The following is a 19727-nucleotide window of genomic DNA, read 5'->3' as shown; positions in this document are numbered from 1 at the left end:
GCTGAGGCTGAACAGGTTCAGGTCCCTCAGTCTCTCCTCATAGGCCCTGGGCTGCTGCCCTCTCCCCAAGCGGGTGGCCCTCCTCTGAACCCTCTCCAGGCTGGCCACATCCCTTTTGAAGTGCAGCACCCAGAACTGCAATAATCCTGCAGTATTTCTAGTTTCACCTCTTTACAATAATAATTCAAGCAGATGGCCAATATATATATATAATAACCATAGTCAAAGAGGTTTGTTGCACTCCTAATCCAATGCCCATTGAAGTCAATGGAGAGACTTATGTTGCTTTCAGTGGTCAGTGTAGACCCTAGAAAACCAGTCACTTGAGTTCCCAATCCAGTATCTGAAATAGTACCAATAACATTACTGCCTAAAATCATAGAAATCAATGTCTATCAGCAAGGACATAATTGTTACCTATACATTAATTGAGATACGTGTCAAATACATGGTAGCTTGTTAAAATTTATAAAGTATATTTTGGTGTTTTCCCTTTTGACATGAGTTCAGGTCTTTTCCATATATGCGCTTTACTCAAATTGGTATTAAGGGTGAAAGATGCTACTACCAGTTGTTAATGCCATTTAGTGGCAAATATTTCTTGCAAAAGACTAAATAAGCGTTAAATTTTAATCCACCATGTGATACACATTTGTAGCTCCCCAATTCCAAGACATTTAGGAGCTAAAGAAATGCATGAATCCAAGAAAAGTTCAGATATAGAGTTGTAAGACTTGCATACAGGAATGCCACTGAGAGCAGCAGCTTCAGTATGTATTAAAAACAACACAGTATAAAAATCCTAACAAATTAAACATGTATTATTGAAAATAGTTTAAACAAGAGTAAGATGTATAAAAGCACAGTTTAAGCAGTATGACTGTACAGGCCATTTCTAGAGAATTCATGACAGCCTTTTAAGAGCTGAGAATGGTAAAACACAGCCAATAGCTAGTGATCTAATCAATGCTTAAAGAAGTATCTGGTTCAAGGGCCTTGTTGCTATTTAAGCAAAGAAAAACTGTAGTTCTGTGGCCAAATTTTTTGTAAGAACAATGAAATTTATTGGTCTTTGTGGAAATTAATGTTCTGAACATTAAAAAACTGATGTGCCTGAATCTAAACATTCCATTTAGTTTATAATGTTGTAAGTTGTTTCCATTTTAGATTGCCTCTCAGTTTCATGATCTGTTTCACAACTGTATGACTAACTTTCTCTAGACTGTCAGTTTCAGTTTCAACAATGAAGTTTTTTTGTTTTGTTTTGTTTTTAATTTTTGAGGTATGGAAAGAAAATTGGGGAAAATATATTTAAAATAAAATATGGCTCTATCAGTATAGCGCTTATTCTTGGAAGCAAGCTAAGCCTGAATGTAGAAAAATGTTTATATTAGAATGATAGCTTCCTAGAATAAGAGTTTGTACATTGAAATGTACTTAATATAATGTTATAAAAAGTTAATATACTGATATAAAGCAATAACATCAAAGTTAATGAAAGATAAGCATGACTGTCATGAATGCATCCCATTCTATCAAAGCAGTTACCATCCTTTTGTTTATAAGAGAAAATGTTGTGCTGCCATAATACAAGATAATAAATAGGAAAATTAAGCTTACAATTCCTGCAGAGGCAGCAGAGTTACAAGCACAAATTGGACCCCATTCCTTCCTATATAGGATTATTAATTTTTAAAAAAAGGCAACAGTTATTTACAGGCTGTCCAAGTAGTAGCCTGTGAAGATTAAACTCGCATCCCCCAGACTCCTGTTCCAGGCTCTGGTTCCCACATCGGTCTTCTGCTGCTGCTGCAAGCTGTAGTCTCTGAGCTTCTTCCCCCTCCACCTCCAGCTTTTGCTTCCTACCCACCGCAAAGGGCCCTGGGACCCCATGTGGCACAGTGAAGAGGCCTGGATGGTGTGAGGGGGTGATGCCCAGCATGCGACCCTCTGCCACTCAGATGTTGGACAGCCCTGGATTATAAAACTCCAACTTTAGGGCTGTGCCAACCTAGTAGATGTAAAAAGTGACATGGGTATTAGTGAGTATATAACATAGTGTGCAGAATTTTTGTTGCTGCTAATCGTATATAAAAAAGGAAAGAAGATTAGAGGTTTTCTGCTCAGTTTAAGATAAATTGGAGTAAAGAACCTATTTTTGCTTGTAAAACAAGCACATTGATCTAGGAAGTTATTGATAGACTATATAAAGAATGACGCTATGATGCTGCACTTAAGAAGTCACCCATTTCGGAAAAATCATACTTTAAATTATATTGGTATATTTATATGTGAATGAATCAGATGATGTTGAGTTTTGTTGCTTGCTTTAATACTTGCCTTAAAATGTTCACATCTACCTATTACCTATTTTTTTATATGCACTCTGAAGCTGCAATTTTTTTAATAAAGAGAAGGCTCATTTGCTACCATTATTTTGAGCAGATTTTCATTGTTGGCAATATTTTGTTTCAGAAAATGCATGTTTTAATCAGAATACAAGATTAAAAGAGATTATCCATTGCTCCGTTGTTATTAATGCATTTTCTATCCCCTTTCCACCAGTATTTTAAATAAAGAAAAGACAGCTTTGCTGCATGTCAAGAATCAGATGGCAGCAGATTTGGAAAGACTTCTAAATCATCATGAGGTAAGAGTCCTGTTTTAGCAGAATCATTGCCATACATATTTTTCTGTGCCTAATCCATAGGAAAATTATGGTTCATCTCTCCATAAGTTTTAGAAATGCATTGTTTGGCACTTAGAAAAGAGAGCTTTAGACTGTGCTCTGTACTGCCAGTTTACTCACTGTGGGCGTGTCCAGATGAGCACGCACATGCCTCTTGCCCCATCTCAAACCCCTTTGAGGAGGGGCAAGAGGCGTGTGCGGAAATGAAAAAATGTTCCCCGCACTGCAAGTTTACAGCACAGGGAGAAAATCAGACCCCTGGATATCCAGGGGTCTAAAAAAACCACTCCACAGAAGAGCGGAGCAAGGCACGGTCCCAGACTCTGCCAGGGAGTCAGTCCTCCAAAAGAGATGCTCTGGTGTTAGCCAGAGCGTCTCTTTCGTTCTCCTGCTGCCTCGGCCAACGGTGCTGTCCAAGATAAGTGCGGGGGGCAGTTCACGAGTGTGGCTGGGTGAGGGGTGGCAGGGGGATGTGGGGAGGGTTTGGGGAGTGGCAGTGGTCCCAGCCCCCCCCCCCAAACCCCTGCAAGCACAACAGGGCAGAGGCCGGACCTGGTGCAGTGGGTCCTGCTAGCCCTAGGGCCACTCTGCTGCCTGGCTGAGCTGCGCCCTTGGTGGCAGGACCCGGCATGGCACATGGTCCCCACGTGCCAGGCCCAGCCAGGTCCTGTCGCCCTTGGGGCCCCCCTGTCACCTTGCCGGCAGGAGCAGCCCCAGGGCCAGTGGTCCTAGTGTGCCGCACTGGGTCCTGCCACCATGAGAATGGCCTGGCCAGGCAGCACAGGGGCCCCAAGGGTGGCAGGACCCGCCTGGGCGTGGCACGTGGTCCCCACATGCCACACCGGGTCAGGGCATCTGGGCCCGGCACGTGGTCCTCACTTGCCGCACCAGGTTCTGCTGCCATAACCCAGCCTGGCCAGGCAGCAGAGAGGCCCCAGGACCCAACTGGGCCCAGCATGCAGCCGCCACGTCCTGCTCTGGGTCATGTCACCGTGGTCCGGCCCTGCCGGCTGGCAGAGAAGCCCCAGGGCTGGCAGGACCCAGCCGGGCCCAGCTCATGGTTCCCACATGCCACGCCAGGTCCTGCTGCCATGGCTCAGAGCTCCCCACTCCCACTGCTGCTGCTAAAGGTAAGTTATGCGCCCTGGGCGGGGGGGCTGTGGCCCTCCAGGGGGAGCTGGGACCCTGGGCAGGGGGGCTGTAGCCCTCCAGGGTTCCTGGGACCCTGGGCAGGGGGGCTATGGCCCTTCAGGGGGAGCTGGGACCCGGCACAGGGGGGCTGTGGCCCTCCAGGGTGCCTGGGACCCTGGGCAGGGGGAATATGGCCCTCCAGGGGGAGCTGGGACCCGGGGCAGGGGGGCTGTGGCCCTCCAGGGTGCCTGTGACCCTGGGCGGAGGTGCTGTGGCCCTCCAGGGAGAGCTGAGACATGGGGGGGGGGGGCTGTGGCCCTCCAAGGTGCTTGGGGCCCTTTGAGGGATAGGGGCTATGGCCCTCCAGGGGGGAACTGTGGGCAGGGGCTGCACTCTGTGGGGGCCAGGGAACCCACCCCTCCTGAGCGACCCCAACACAAGGTCCCCCACACCCACAGTCCCCCCAGCAATTGCCCCACACCTACCCACACACCAACCCACATCCCTCCACACACACCCACCCACCTTCCCCCACACCCCTTCCCACCCCCTTCCTGCAAACACCACATCCCTCCATCACACACCCATCATGTGTGAAGAAAACCAAAAGTACACATCGACACGTATAGGTTTTTAGAATTTATTTTATCATGATGATAGAGACACTGGTAGGCTTCCAAATTGCTTTAACATTGTAAATATACCAATAAAGCATTGCCCATCTGATCGTTCTCTCTAGATAGATAGATAGATAGATAGATAGATAGATAGATAGATAGATAGATAGATAGATATTCGTATGTCTATAGAGTGGTCTTTTGTTTTAATTGTGGAAAAACATGGATTTTGAGGTATTTTTAAAAATGGATTTGGGATGCTGCTGCAGCAGTCCAGCTGGCACAAGAGGTAGTGTTCCCAGGTACCAAGTGGCCAGGCCCCAGAAGCTCCTGAGAGCAAGTAGCCCTAAGCTACTTGCCAGGGCAGCTTTTTGTATGGATGCGGTCAGGACAGGGCAGCTTTTTATACTACTGGGGACAGCACAGGTGCTAGCCCCGGGCTGTAGCTCCCCCTGGCTACAGATCTGGGAGACGCCAGGCAGGGTTATTTTGCCCCAAGTGGCATAATTTGCTCCACAACAAAGTGCATGTCCGAGCACATGTGCCGAGGCAAAAAATCCCGGCTCAAATTTGCACCGCTTCTATCTGAGCTGCTGCAAGCACATGTGCTTGCATGTGTGGATGCACCCTGTGAGTTTAGGCAATTCACTTAACCTCCCTGTCCCCAAGTAGTCTTACCTGTAAAAGAATATTACTGTTTGCCTCAAAGAAATGTTATGAACTTGCTGGTTGAGTGCTTTCTAATCCTTTGAAAAGTGCTATAAAAATATTTTTCATACTGGATTTGAGTCTTTTATACATGATTTCTTAAAAATGCCAGCAGACCTTTTTAGTAAATGTATTAGGTGCCATTTCCAGCATATGTAACTTTTTCTATCAGTTAGTTAAAGAGCTGTGACACCTATGACAGAAAAAATGCACAAATAGATACTTAAAGTATGTACATACATTTATGTAGCATCCTTAATATATATGATTACCAGGGATCTGGCTTTTCCGTTCAGCACAGAAAAACTTGAATTTTCTCATTTTAAAGAGAAAATCCCTGATTTTCTTCTTTAAAGGAGGAAAACTTGGGAAACAGTGTGTTTCCCCTTGCAGGCTGGCAGAGTTCCAGCCTGCAAGGGCCTGCGGAGGGGAGCAGTCAGGCAGGGTGCCATGTGCATGTGTGCGCTCACACATGCACATGACCACCAGGCAGCCTGGAGAGCAGCTCCCGCAGCTCCCCACAGGTAAGTCTGGAGGGGATTGATTCCCACATAGAGAGGGAGGGAGGAGCTGCTGTTCAGCTGGGGTAGCGTGTGGGGCTTAGGGCCCAAGGTCATGTGTAGCTGCAGGGCTTGGGCAGAGAGTGGGACGGAGCTGTGGGTGGCTTGTCTGGGGGACAGCAGGTGGGCAGCTCCCCACCACTGCACAGACTCCCAGGGGTGCATAGGGCGTATGTGCCCCCCCAGATTTGTGCATGGAGCAGGGGTGGGCGCAGGCTGCCCACTGTCGGCTTGGGGCTCCCAACCCTGCCACCCTCCCAGTGGAGGCTCCGCAGCCAAGAGGGCAGGACCCAGCAGGGCAAAGTGGGGCGGAGACACTTGTTCTGCTGCCTCAAGCCCTGTGCCACCATGGCAAGGTGCCTCTTGCCCTCTCGGCAGCAGCAGGGGGCACCTTGAAGAATGCTGGTGCACCCCAACAGGCTGCGCTCCCCACTTAGGCAATGGGCAGGGGGGGAAAGCGGGAGCGCCAGCCAGGGAGTGGGAGTGCCTGGATGAAGTGGGGGGACTCCCCCCCACACCCACTGCTGCCAGGTGGGTAGGGTACACCTCACCATGGCAACATGGGGCTCGTGGCAGAGGCACTGAGCTTCCCTGCCCTGCTCCACTCTGCCCTGCTGTGCCAGGTCGCATCCGCTGGACCATGGAGGCCCTGGGGGGAGTGCAGCAGGGCAGGGAGCCTCAAGCCTGCAGCAGTCAGCCTGCACCTACCCTGCTTCATGGGCTCCACTCCTGCCATGCTACCTTTGCAGGTTGGGGAGCCAGGCTCCACGCAGACCACAGCAGCCACTGCCTTCCACTGGCCGCAGCTGTGGGGGAGGGTTCTGTTGCAAGGGACAGGGGACTGTGGACCTGGGTCCCTGGCCCCATCCTCCTAGCAGCTAGGGGCCCCCCTCCAGCAGGGCTGGGGGTAGCGGGGGGCTGAAGGTGGGGAGTGAGGGGCACCAGCAGGGCCAAGGGGCTGTGGGTGGGATATGAGGAGCACCGGCAGGACCAGAGCACTGTGGGTAGGAAGTGAAGGGTACCAGCAGGGTTTGTGGGGCTGTGGGTCGGGAGTGAGGGGCAGTGGCTTGGGCAGGGCACTGACATGTCAGGGCTGCTCAGTGCCATAAAGCAGGGGGAGCAGGGAGCGGGGGCACAGCCACAGCTGGACCTATGTCCTAATGAGCAAAGGGAGCAAGGGGAGATCTGATTTGCCATGATAAACCCAAAATCAAATACCAACATTTATAGGTATTTAGAATGTATTTCATTATAGTGATTGAGGTACTGGTAGGCTTCCAGATAGCTTTAAAATTGTAAATATATCAATAAAACGTTGTGTTCAGCTGATACGTATATATGTATTGGCCTTTCATTTTAATCATGGAAAAACATGGATTTGGGGGATTTTAATCAGAGAATTTGCGATTTTTAAACAGAGAAAACTAGGATCCCTGCTGTGTATTCAGTGTTTTACCAGAGTTTATTGATTTTGACTTCTGTAAAAAATGAATGGGGACTTTTAAAATGTGCTAACAGAAGTACTAATAAAGACATAAGACAGAGGAGGCCAACTGATTGTAAAGAAACATTTTAACTTTTTACCTTATGTCTTTTCATCAGGATAAGTGCCAGAAATTGTCCTTTGTTGTTCTGTAAACATTTTTGAGATGGCCCAGCTCTCAGGGCTTCAACCAGCCCTGGTGGAATGATGATGTTCCCTTACTCACCAGGCAGTATTATGACATCATCAAAACAGATCCTAATCCTTTCACCTCCGAAACAGCAAATTCGTTTTCTGATACTTTGAAGCACTTGAGCCAGTTACCGAGTGGTAATTTAAGAGTCACTACCACCACACATCACTGAAGTCAGTGGAGCTTCAAATTCATTTTGTTCAAGGATCTGTTTGTTGGGCAGGTATGAAATCAAGGAACTTTCAAAAGAGAATAATGCCTCAAATCTGGTATGGTAAAGAATAGCCTGAAATTTGAATGAAATTTAAAACTACCTGAAAGAGAGACAAGTTTTTAACAGCAGCCCCAAAACAACTGTAAAGTTTTGGAGTAGAAATCTTGTGTTCTTCCACACCACAGAATCCATTTATAAGTTCTTAGTCGGGGGGGGGGACATGCCCTCTCCAGCAACCAGTCAGTGGGCGGGGGGGGGGGGGGGTCCCCCTGCTTCATGCAGGCACTCCCATCCCCTGGCTGGCGCTCGCAGAAGGGGCACCAGCGCTCCCGCCTTCCCCCCCCACCCGTCAGCTAAGTGGGGAGCACAGCCTGTCAGGAGGTGCACCAGCATTCTCAGGGGGGGCACATGCATCTCTGTGCAGCCCCTACGCATCGCCACGGGGCAGGGGTAAAAGGGAATGCTATGTTTGAGTTGAAAAGTGGTGAGGTTTGCTGTCTCAGTTTTTGTAGAAGTGAATGCCACAATGCAGGGCCAGCATTCTTGCCTTGCTTGCCATATATTGTATTCCCCATGAAGCAGACCTCTTCTTAAGTGCTGAGGAACAGGGCTGTCAAAGATGTTTTCAGGGTCCTGAAGGATAAGGAAATATTTATTGCTTATTGCAACTAATTTATTGCCATGGGGGCAAAAGCAAGTGTTGTAAGTTGCTTTGTTTCAAGGCTTCATTGAGTCGCAAAGGTTGATCTAGTATGGTGATTTTTAACCAGGGTACTATGGTACCTTGGGATGCTGCAAGATTCGTTTCATAAAACTGTGCTAAGTGCGGGGTGGGGTGCCACTCAATATTAGCTTCATTAGGTGTACATTCAACAACACAGTTCACAAAATAAATCCAGGGGTGTTAAATAAGAATTCATAATGTCAAAAATATTTTGACCTGTTGCGATTGTAGGCCTCACTGGGATATTAATAAAAGCACTGTTCAATGCATATACCACTCTCATAAAGGTTTTGCTCAGAGCATTGACCAAAGCAGAGTATTTAAGGTGATTGTTAAGGTGATCTTAATACCACCAGGAGACTTGAGACAGACAGCAGTGTGTTAAAGTTGATATTAAGGTTAATGGATAAGGACAGTGCTAAAGAGTCTAGAACACCTGAAGATTAGAGGTGTTGATCTTTATGTAAATTCCGTGATAAAAGCAGAACTGCTTGATCAATCCTACAAGTAGGACTGAAAATGTTTGGAACTTTATACTAGGCCTAAGAGATGAAGCAATTGCAAGTTGTGCCTTACTAGCACTATTGAGGGCTAACAGGCCAACATGTTAGTGAGTAGGTGCTGTATAGATAAATAAACCTGACTGAGCCTTTACAGCCAAACTGAGCTTTGTAGTCAGTCTTCTACATAACATGGAAGTTTCCGAGGAAACACACTGATTGCACGAACACCAGCAGCATAGACAATACACTGATGGCACGCTTCTGCACAAAGAACTTCAATAACCAAGAGAAAACACAAAGAAACAACACTGGTCTTTCTGAGATCTTTGCTACAATAGAATTGTTCTGTTATTTTTCCATTGTCAAAATATTGAGTGAAAGCTAGAAGCTGGCATTTTCTGAAAGGTGTCTTGAGCCTAAAAAGGTTGAGAATCAGTGGTCTAGCAATAGCATGACTTTCATTTTTTGGTAGATAGGGGTTTAATGTCTTTTTAATAGACGTACACACACATTAGCAGTGCTTTTTAGTGCTTTGTACTTGAGTAAACTGCAGAGTTCCAAGTGCTCTTATTTTTAGAGACTTGCTGGTCATCTATGGGCAGCTAATTAGGTTCCAGTGTCCTACAGCATGCTAGTAGTGACTAAATCTTGATACAGATACAAATCATTACCCACTAAATATATTTAAACATTATGTTTGAGTCAAATATGATTTGATGAAAATCTTGCAGCCATGATTCTCCTGATTTTATAGTTCCAAATCAAATTTTGTTTCTTGAGTCTTGATGGAAAATGCATACCAACACACACATTAACACTGTCTGCTCAGAGGTTCAATTACTATAATGATTGCAATGCATATAAATACTTCTTCATTGTATAAATTGCATCCCCTAGGGAAATACCTGAACATGACCATTTAAAACAGCATTTATATTTATGACAATATATTAAAGACCTCTCTCAATAAAAATAAATGTACAGAAAAATAAAATTACAATAAGTAAACAATCACTTTCTTTTCAAAACAGTATGCATAGAATGATAATTATTATATGATCATTAACTGTGGTTCACTTTTAAAATATTATATCAAAACATGCTTATGGGAAAACGATTTTAAGGAATTCTTTACCTAAATTTAGGATCATAGAATTTTAAGAAAGTAGGGTTGGAAGAGACCACATGAGGTCATCTAGTCCAGCCCCCTTGAAGGCAAGATCTCATCTGTGACTAAGCTGTTCAAGTGCCTTTTTAACCTGTTTTTGAAAATTTCCCAGAAGGAGATTCTAAAACATTTCTAGGTAACCTGTTCCAATGCTGTACCACCCTCATGGTGAGAAAGTTCTTCCTAATCTCCAGCCTCAGTTTCTTCTGATGCAAGATTGAGCTCATTGCTCCTAGTCCTGCCCATTATGTCCACAAAGAAAAAGCTATATCCATCCTCATCATAATAGCCCAAGTGTTTAAAGACTATATTCAAATTCCCTTTCAGTGTTCTCCATTCTCAGTAATTCCAATTCTTTCAACCTTTCCTCCTAAATCACATTTCTGAGGCCTTTAATCATTTTTCCCTTCTCCCATGGATTCTTTCCAATCTGTCCACATCCTTCGTGAAGTATGGGACACAGTACTGTAGGTGAGGCCTCATTGCTGCTGAATAGACCACAATAATTGATTTGCTTTTCTAGTGAGATGATCTGCAGGGCATGCAGCAACGCAAAGGAAGGGGCTGCTCTAGAACTGCTGGGATCTTCCAGCAGGGGCAGCTTGGTCGGGGCCAGGGCAGATCTGCAGCCTGCACAGGCAGCGGACTGCGGCTGTGCCCCGGCTCGGGACCACACTGTCACTGCTGCAAGGAGCTGGGGTAGAACCGTGATCCATTGCCTGCATACCCTGCCCGGAGCTTTCAGGCAGCAGATCATGGCTCTGCCCTGGCCCTGACCAAGCTGCCCTCGCTGTAAGATCTCAGCAGGTCCAGAGCAGCTGCCCGCCCTGCCGAGCACCCTGTCAGCATGGCTAGGGCCAGTCTTCATAGCAACCCCAACCTCATGCTGTTACAGCGCAGCTGTGACTGGGGTTTCCATGGAGACCAGCTTCAGCCATGCTGGTAGGGGCTTCTGGGAAATGGAGTCCACTGCCAGCCAGATCTTGCCCGTGAACCAGACTTTGCTTCCCTCCTCCTCCCCCCCCCCCGGACAGAGAGTAGATTTATTAAAATTCACTTCTGTTTCTTGTACTTCTCAAAACTTTCATCCCTCCTCTACCCAACCCCTTAATATTCCTGCTGTATACCTTAGCATTCATCATTCTAGCAGTGCCAGATCAGTCATGTTACCCTAAAGCTGGTTATAGATAGGGTGACCATACTATTTTTAAGAAAGTCTTGAACGCTGCCCCACCTCCCCGCTGTCCAGCAGCAGGAGGATGGGGTTGGGAGCTGCCCACAGGGAAATGGGGTGAGCAAAGCCAGGACCACAGGTGGCTGGGGCTTTGCTGGGCAAGAGGTAAGGAGGAAGGCTGAGTTGGAGGCAGGGAGCAAGTTGATCTGTACAACAAGAAGTGTGAGTGCAGTGTCTGTGTGCATGTGTCTGTGTCAGTGTGTGTGTGCAGCTGCTCTAGATACAGGCTGCTTTATTGGCATACATATGCTCCATACTTTGTGCAGCTGCTTGATCATCATGACAGTGAGAGGCAGAACCTGGGCAGCCTCCTCTTGCCTCCATCAAACCCCCTCTGTATCCTGCCCAATTCCTAACTGTCTTCCTCCCCCTTTATCTCCTTTCCCCACACCTCTCTCCTTGTGCCCCCCACTCACTCTTTCTCCCTCTCCTGCCACCTCTCTCCTCCCATTTCTCCCCCCATCACTTCCTTGCTCCTCAGACCTCCCCACCTCGCTTGCCTCTGTGATCCTCCACTCACTTCTCCCTCTCTCCCCGCCCCTCCAGTTTGTCTTCCTCCCCCGCCAACGCACACACACACTTGGTGGTAGCAGGGAGAACACTGATCCAAGCTCCAGGCCCCAGCAGCTGGGCCTAGATGGAAAGGAGCTAGCCTGGATTACAACCTCAGGGCAGAGCCCAAAGCCACCACCTAAAAGCGCTGGTCCCCTGTAGCCAGGTGGTTGGAGGGGCAAAGGACTCCCAGCTCCTCTCAGGACAAGGATCCAAGCCACCCTACCCTCCCTCCCCCTGCCCCAGAAAGCCCCATTGTGGCATTCACTCTCTGGTCCCAACTCCGCTGGGCTGTGTATGGCTAAACATACATGTGAGCAGTCCATGCTCACAGCATGTTCTCCCCTTGCCCCACCCCAGCTGATCCCTAGCCCAGGCAGGAGGAGCAGTGCCCAGCCCAGCCCACCCCCCACCTCCAGCTGCTGCTCAGGAGGAGCCAGGCTGGGAAGGATGGCACCAATTCAGACTTTTGTTTACATTTTCACTAACCCACCAAGACAGCCTATGAAATCCAGGACCGTTGCAGCCAAATATGGTCACCCTATTATAGACCCATCCTTTAGGGTAGCTAAGTGACCTGAAGGAGTCAAAAATGTGGATTTTTGCAAAGAATCTAGTAGTATTTCAGTGTCTAAAGTATAAAACAATAGTGTTTGTCAAAACTGTGCAATGTGTTTAAAACAATACATGGACCAAATCTTTCATCTACAAAGACTGTCTCAGATATGCAGTACTTTGTTAGTTGATGTGAATGTTTCACCAACATAATATATACCGAGACATCACTCCAGAGTGACCCCCACAAAGCATGTAAGACTGAATATAGTGAGATCTTAAAACAAGAAAATGAGTTTGCATTTGATCACATGCTGGATGTACCTTATTCGGAGGTATTCAAATATGTCAAAAAGTAATGTAATTCTTTTGCAGATAGCTTAGAAAACAGGATGATAAGATCAGTGATAATCTTCTCATTATGGTACATTTTACAAGGCTCCTCTGCAAAGAAAGAGAGCTACAATAAAAAGAGAAATGGAAATTAAGTGTGACTTTGTGGGGGTCATTTTTAAGCAATGTCTCTGTAGATGTATATTGGTGAAACCACACTCATATCAGCCAACAAAGACTACATATAAGAGACAGCCTATGTGGTCGGAGGGTTTTGTCTACGTATTTGTTTTAAACAATGTTGCATGAGAGGTATGCTTGAGCATGTGAGTAAACAGGTGAAAAAATATAGGTCCTGTACAACAGACAAAAATGGGAGAACAGAAAGCCTAAGAAACACAATATTAAGTTTAAAAGGGTCATTTTATGGATAAGGTATAAAACTGCCAAGCAATCTTTATTATAGTAATTTTTTTTTTATTTCACTTATACCTTTCATCACCTGTTTCCATTCCTAAAGCAGTCTTGCTTTGACTTTTAATACAGACCTCCTCCGTTAGTTTTATTGTTTCTGAATTCCTCTAAACAGCACTCAATTACTTGATGTATTGCTGTCTTTATAAAGGATAGCTCAGTTTAGCTGACTCAGCTAGTTTATTTGGAGGCCCTTTTTCTGAGGTAGGGATGCTTGCCATTTTAACACTAACGAAAAGCATACACAGAACCATAAATATTATAGCATTAATTCATAATAAAAATGACTCTTCTAAATATAGCAAATGACTATTAAAAATGTCCTAATCTTGCAGTAATTTAGAACTAATTCCTTTCACAGAAGGAATGCATTTTTTAAACATAGCCAGTAGATATAGAGTCTATAACCACTTGTCAAATGAGATATTATGGTTTGGAATGTTTAGTTAGTTCTGCAGAGAGGCATTATTACTGTCAGCCCCACTTTTTGTTTGGATTCATCATCCATACCATATTAACATTTCTTGGTAAGCTTTACTTAATGTCTCTTTTTTCTGTAGCAAGTACTACAGTTCATTGAAGGGTTAGGGAATCAAGGCTTTTGCTCTTACCTGTTTAGTGTCTGATACAACAAGTCATGCCTGTGTGAAAATCCTGTTCTGGGGCCATGCAAGTTCTTTGCAAAGTTTACAGGATTAGACCTTTAGGATGCAACCATAGGGTATTTTTACATGTGCTCTGGGGCCCAGGGGGGAGTCATTTTAATTAGACACCTGCAGCATCTCATGTATACGGCATTCTGCGCTTCAAAATGTGGCAGGGGTGCTTTAACTAAAGCTTGTTCAACTAATTAAGTGAGATTAATCAAATCAGCTCTGATGCATTCTAATTAGAAAGCACCAGAGCAGGTGTCGGGCACATGTATAAGTACTAATGGAGACAATAGAAGATGGAAGATAAAACTTTGTGCCAAGCAAGCTTGTTTTTTTCTGGGAAAAGGAATTCAGTGAGATGAGTCAAATTTGGGGAAAGTTTGATTGCACTTAATGGGGAACTTAAAGTTGAAGAGACAGTAGTGTGCTGAATGCAAATGGTTTGGTTTAGTTTATCACAGATTATAGGTTATACCCATGGGGATTCTGGTTGTGAAGACATAAGATGAGTTCAGCTTTGCACATAAAGCAGGGATTCAGTCTCTTCGTTTTGTATGATAAATATCCTCACAAATTTTCAGTGCTTTTTGATTATAGAATGAATTTTCCCCAGAATATGTATGTCAACATATTTATGAATTAAAATCAGTTAAAAGAAATAGGTTATCTTTTTTCTTTTTTATAGCCTTCTATAAAGGCTTTGTAGATGTGAATGCTTTGTCCTGGGTGATCTAAATATTGTATGCTCCTGAAACTTTGTCTTTAGTCCTTAATTGAAATCTTGCTCATAAACACTTTTTGGAAATAATGGATCAGGCACTTTAGTGCGACTTTTTGGGTGCTATTATCTAATAACTGATTGAATCAGCTTTAGCTAAAAGCACCAAAAAGCCCTGCTGAAGCACCCAATCTATATAGATGCTGTGGAGCTGGGTCAAAGTAATGCATTGCTGCTTCTGGTAAAGCATGGTTTTTTCTTTTTTTCTTTTCCACATCTGTCAGTGCCCTAGGAGGCAAAGCTAAATAGAGCACAGCCATACGTATTGCCATTTGGACTCCTGACAACACTGAAAGTGTTCACAAACAGTCTGGCAGTGAGGGTGGCACATACAAGAATAGCACCTGTGTCTACACACATATGAACAATTGAAAAAGAGGTGCAGCTTAATTGAAAAAGTGCAGCTTTCTTCATGTAGTAGTCATAGAACTAACAAGAGGTGATGCAGTTTTAGACTTTATTTTGGTGAGAAGTGAGAACTTACTGAAGAGCTGGCTGTAGAAAATAACCTGTAAATCAGTGATCCTGATTTAATTCTATTTAAATTAAATAGAAATATAACAAAAATAGCTAAAGTTTTAATTTTCAAAGAGTCAAATATTTAAGAAACATTTGAGAAATTTAGATAAGTAATTAATGAGTTCAACTAAATTTAAGCACTAAGGGACTCGCGTGTGGATAAAGCTTAAAGTTCCTTTTTGTCAAAGATCAAATGGTATACGGGTAAAATGAGAATAGACAAAAATCTAGCTTTAGTTATATTTTGCAGAAGAAATTAAATAATAAAATGTTCTTTATAAATTCAAGGGGTAGAAGGAATGAAGAATGTGGGATGTCCTCAGTAAGCACTGTATCAAAATTAAAGATAATCTAGTTGTGCCCAGAAGCCTAATGGAATACTCTGTCTCCGTTTTCTAGCCCCAAATAATTGGAATGTGAAACTGCAAGTCCATTAGTAAGCATTTTGAATGAATTTGTCAACTCACAAGTGGCACCATATGACTGGAGGATAGCAAACATAGCATATTTACTTGAATCCAAGACAAGGGTTTTTTTTCCTCTTTCAACAGGAAGCAGAAGCTGCAGTGAGAGGGGAGATGGGCAGAGGCTGTGGAGAGCAAACAGGGGGTAGAGGCTGCAGATTATATACATGGAAAATTATAACAAATTTATAATTTTGCCATATATAGAATCTGATTATTTGGTGAATGTCTTAAATTCAAAGTCATCTTGGATTCGGGTATATATGGTAGTTCCCAAAGTTAAGGAGGAGGAAATGATCTGGTGAACTCCGGATTCATTATTCTCATCACAGTGGTTTACAAGGCTTTAAAACAAATTTGAAGGAAATAATAATGAAGTAAATTCCAACATGGATTTCCCAAAAGGAGATCATACCCACCTAATCTGATGTCTTTGTTGATGAAATATTAACTTTCTAGGTGAAGAAAATACAGTAGATCTAATCTTATCTGGACTTTAGTAAAGTGTTTATTATGCTGTATGTTAATTTAGTAGATAGAGATTAGCACAAGAATGGTTGTGTATATAAGGAGCTGGCTAAAGAGATCACAACAGTTGATATGAAAAATTACCAGGCTACTGAGAGGTTATTACTGTAGTTTTTCACTTTCCCTCTCAATCTTCATTCCAAGACCAATCCCAGGGGAATGTCAGTAGCAACCTCCCTCCATTTTAATAACTTACCTTTTCAGTATAATCCATAATAAGCTTTTAGCCAGCTCTTTACCCATGTTAGATTTTTTTTTTGTATTAGTCTTCATCTTCTCCCTCTTTAAATATTATTTTACTATGGGGTACTGTATCTAAATAGCTTAGAACTGATGCATTGCCTTTGTCTAACAAGTCAGTTATACTGTCAAAGAAGTATATTAAATTAGTCTGACATTATATATCTTTGATAAAACCATGGTGCATTTTACCCGATTTTCCTTTTACCTCCATGTCTTGAATTACCCATTCCTTCAAAATCTGTTCTAAGACATTGCATAGTATTACGGTCAAGGTAGCAGATCTATAGTTGGGTTTGGATCTCATTTTCATCTACTTTTTCAATATCGTTGCTATAATTTATTGTTCTCTAGCCATTGAGTGCCACTTCCAATTTGAAAGAATTATTTAAAATTCTTGATACTGGAGTTGCAATTTCATGTTGTTATTCTGGGATTGGAGATTACCTGGTTTTCCCAGTTTTGTCACAGCAAACAATCTTACTTCCACCTTGGATATGGTCTTTTCCAGTATCTTTTTATTTCCATTGTATTGGGTAGGAATATCTGATTCCAATAGGATTACCCTATTATTACCTTCATCATCCTTGTGGAAAATGAAGGCAAAGTATTCGTTTAATATTTGGTCCATACTTATATAATCCTTCATTTCTTTCCCATCCTCAGTGCATAGTGAACTTCTTCTTTCCTTGTTCTCTTTTTATTTATGTGGCTGAAGAACCGTTTATTGTTTGGTTTTAAGTTTCTTTGCAGTTTTCTTTCTTAATATTTTTCTCACTCAACTAGGTTTTTGGTCATTTTTCCTTTTTTCTGTACTTTTCGACCCCCAGTGTATATTCACTTTGCTGATCAATCCCCTTTTCCATTCCTCATAAGTTCCCTGCTTACACTCGATATCCTATTTGATATCTGGAGATGCTTATTCAAACAAGTCCATCTGTAGCCCTCTTACTCCAGAGCTGCCCAGTCCAATCAACCTCACTATATAGTTTCTTTAGTTTTCTAAGTTGCCTTTCCAAATTATATTTATTTTTATCTTGCAATTTACAATGAATTGAATTGCTTCTACTCCTTTTAGTGGCTTACCCAGTCTAGCATAGTAAGTCTTAATGAAAATCTCAAGGAGACCTGGCCCTTTCACATATCCCAGTTTGAAGAAGGATTAATAAACTCTTCTTTGCTCCTGGATCCTTTCAGCATGAGTCCTACCTCACAAAGCTTTGACCCCAGCAGACAGCATTCCCATCTGTTCTCTGGGAGCTCACCAGTGACAGGCTTATCTGTTCTCTGTAGCCAGTCAGTCAGCGTGTATGTAATTGCCAAAACATGCAGTAGCATCCTCAGTGGCTATGTGCAGTTCCTGTAGTCCACCGCTGAACATAGTCATCAAGCGGTCATTGACAGTATGTGACGTGATGTGTGTTTTGCCACAGCTACAGTCTTAAATATCCCTGTACAGAGAGAGAGAGCGCTACAGTTCTCTGTAGTAACAAGAAACAAGACCCCCATCAAAGATCAGCGTTTTATTAGTATTGATACAACTCTCTCATATTCTTCCTTCCATTCTTCCATCTGCCTACAAGTCACCTTTTCTTATGTTTTCTCTCTAACCCTCTATCTTGGAATCTAGTCTCTGATTAACATCATTATCTCTTTTTTCCTTTCTGGACTAGCTACCATTTTCTTCTTGCATAGCATCTCCTCATTTAATGTTACTTGCTTCCCCACTTGTTTCCAGCATTGCAAACCTATTTTATTTCTTCTCCACTAGCTGGTCTCTTCCTCTCATAATAACATGCTTCCATGAGTCATCCTTCCTATTTAGCAGTCTTTTTTCTAGATTCTCTTGTTCTTAGTTGCATGTACAGCCTCCCTTCTCTTCTATTTTTCTCATACCCCTCAAACCCCATTTAAACTCTATGGGCGTTTTTACACATGCTTCAGGTGTAGGGAGAAGGGCGCTTTAATTAGAGTGGCAGTAAGAGCTGCTCTAATTAAAGCCCCCGCAGCGTCTCATGAATTAGTGTCCCCATGCCTCAAAATGACGGCAGGGGTGCTTTAACTAAAGTTTATCAAACGAGCTTTAGGTAAAGCACCCCCGCCACCATTTTGAGGTGCACAGACACTGATACACAAGGCACAGAGGCTGGCTGGAGCACACAAATTAGCATGCTCCAGAAGACTCAATTAATGGAGTCTGCTTCAGTGCACTGTAATTACAGCACATGAGAGCAGCCTCCCCTCACATGTACAGGCACCCTGTAGTTGACTTTCTAGTCCTTGGGTATTATCTTCTATGAACTGGTTTACAGAGAGAACCCACTCTAGAATAACATATATGCTGCAGTTTCCATGTCCAGTCATTTTCATAATCTCTGCTGTGCTTAGAATCTCCTCCATGCTGTTGCAGTCCAGTTATCTTCTTCCTTACTTTTATCAAAGGATCCATGTAAAGACCCTTCAGGGTTCCAACTGCCATAACAACCATAGCAGAGGCCTTGTCAGGTCTTAACAAATCTGCAAATTCTGCTAAATATCTGTCATCAACAATCTCAAGCAGAACACAAGAGGAAGTAGTTGTAGTATATTACTATGCAACCTTAAGTATATGTAAGAAAACCTGCAGTGGTGCTGAGGGTTCCAGTCTGAACTATTGGGAGTTCATCTACTCTGATTGATTTAAATATCCAGTGTCCAAAAGCATATTAAATTTGATGTTTGGGACATGTTCTGTGACATTTGATCCCACTGTGTTACCACTGGCCACATGCTATTTCAGTGGAAAGTGGTCTGCTCCAGATTCTGATGGCACTTTTACGTGTGTTCCAGGGATGTGGGGGAGGCAGCACTTTAAAGCGGCTTTGAGAGCCACTGTAGTTAAAGCGCCACAGCATCTCATGTATCAGCATCCCTGTGTTTCAAAATGGCAGCAGGGGCACTTGAACTAAAGCTCCCAACCCAAGTGACCTCAGCCACTGTTTTGAAGCATAGGGATGCTGATACACGAGACATGGGAGGCTGCTGGAGCATGGTAATTACCAGGGATCCTGGTTTTCTCTGATTTAAAAAAAACAACGTACTTTTTGGATTGAAAAAAGAAACCCAAAATCCACATTTTTCCATGATTAAAATGAAAATCCATGGAGGGCAGCCGGGTCCGGCTGGTAAGTCTGTTGTGAGGGAAGGGGTGTGTGGGGGAGGGGGGTAGATCAAGGCCCCCATGGTGAGGGAAGGAGTGGGGCTGGGGCTGGGGCAGGCACTGCACAGCTAGGGTGAAGTGGGAGACAGCCACAAGTGCCTCGTCTGGCAGGGTGGCTCCCGCCACTGCACACACCCCAGGAGGGCATGGGGAGGTGTGTGCCCCCAGATCTGCACATGGAGCAAGGATGGGCTGTCACTGCAGGCTG

General features: G+C 44.0%; 1 protein-coding gene across 4 annotated transcripts in view; it reads left to right on the top strand.

The window, feature by feature from the left end:
- PIBF1 (progesterone immunomodulatory binding factor 1) overlaps window positions 1-19727 on the top strand; it is a 190580-nt gene that overhangs the window by 145928 nt on the left and 24925 nt on the right. For all 4 annotated transcript variants that reach the window (XM_006278351.4, XM_059721480.1, XM_019488572.2 and 1 more), the window contains exon 16: window positions 2566-2650. In XM_006278351.4, coding sequence (XP_006278413.1) covers window positions 2566-2650 — 85 coding nt within the window. The remainder of the gene's footprint in view (window positions 1-2565; window positions 2651-19727) is intronic.

Source organism: Alligator mississippiensis, chromosome 1, assembly GCF_030867095.1.
Source record: "Alligator mississippiensis isolate rAllMis1 chromosome 1, rAllMis1, whole genome shotgun sequence".
Classification (NCBI taxonomy): Eukaryota; Metazoa; Chordata; order Crocodylia; family Alligatoridae; genus Alligator; species Alligator mississippiensis.
This window is presented reverse-complemented; position numbering and strand designations above follow the sequence as displayed.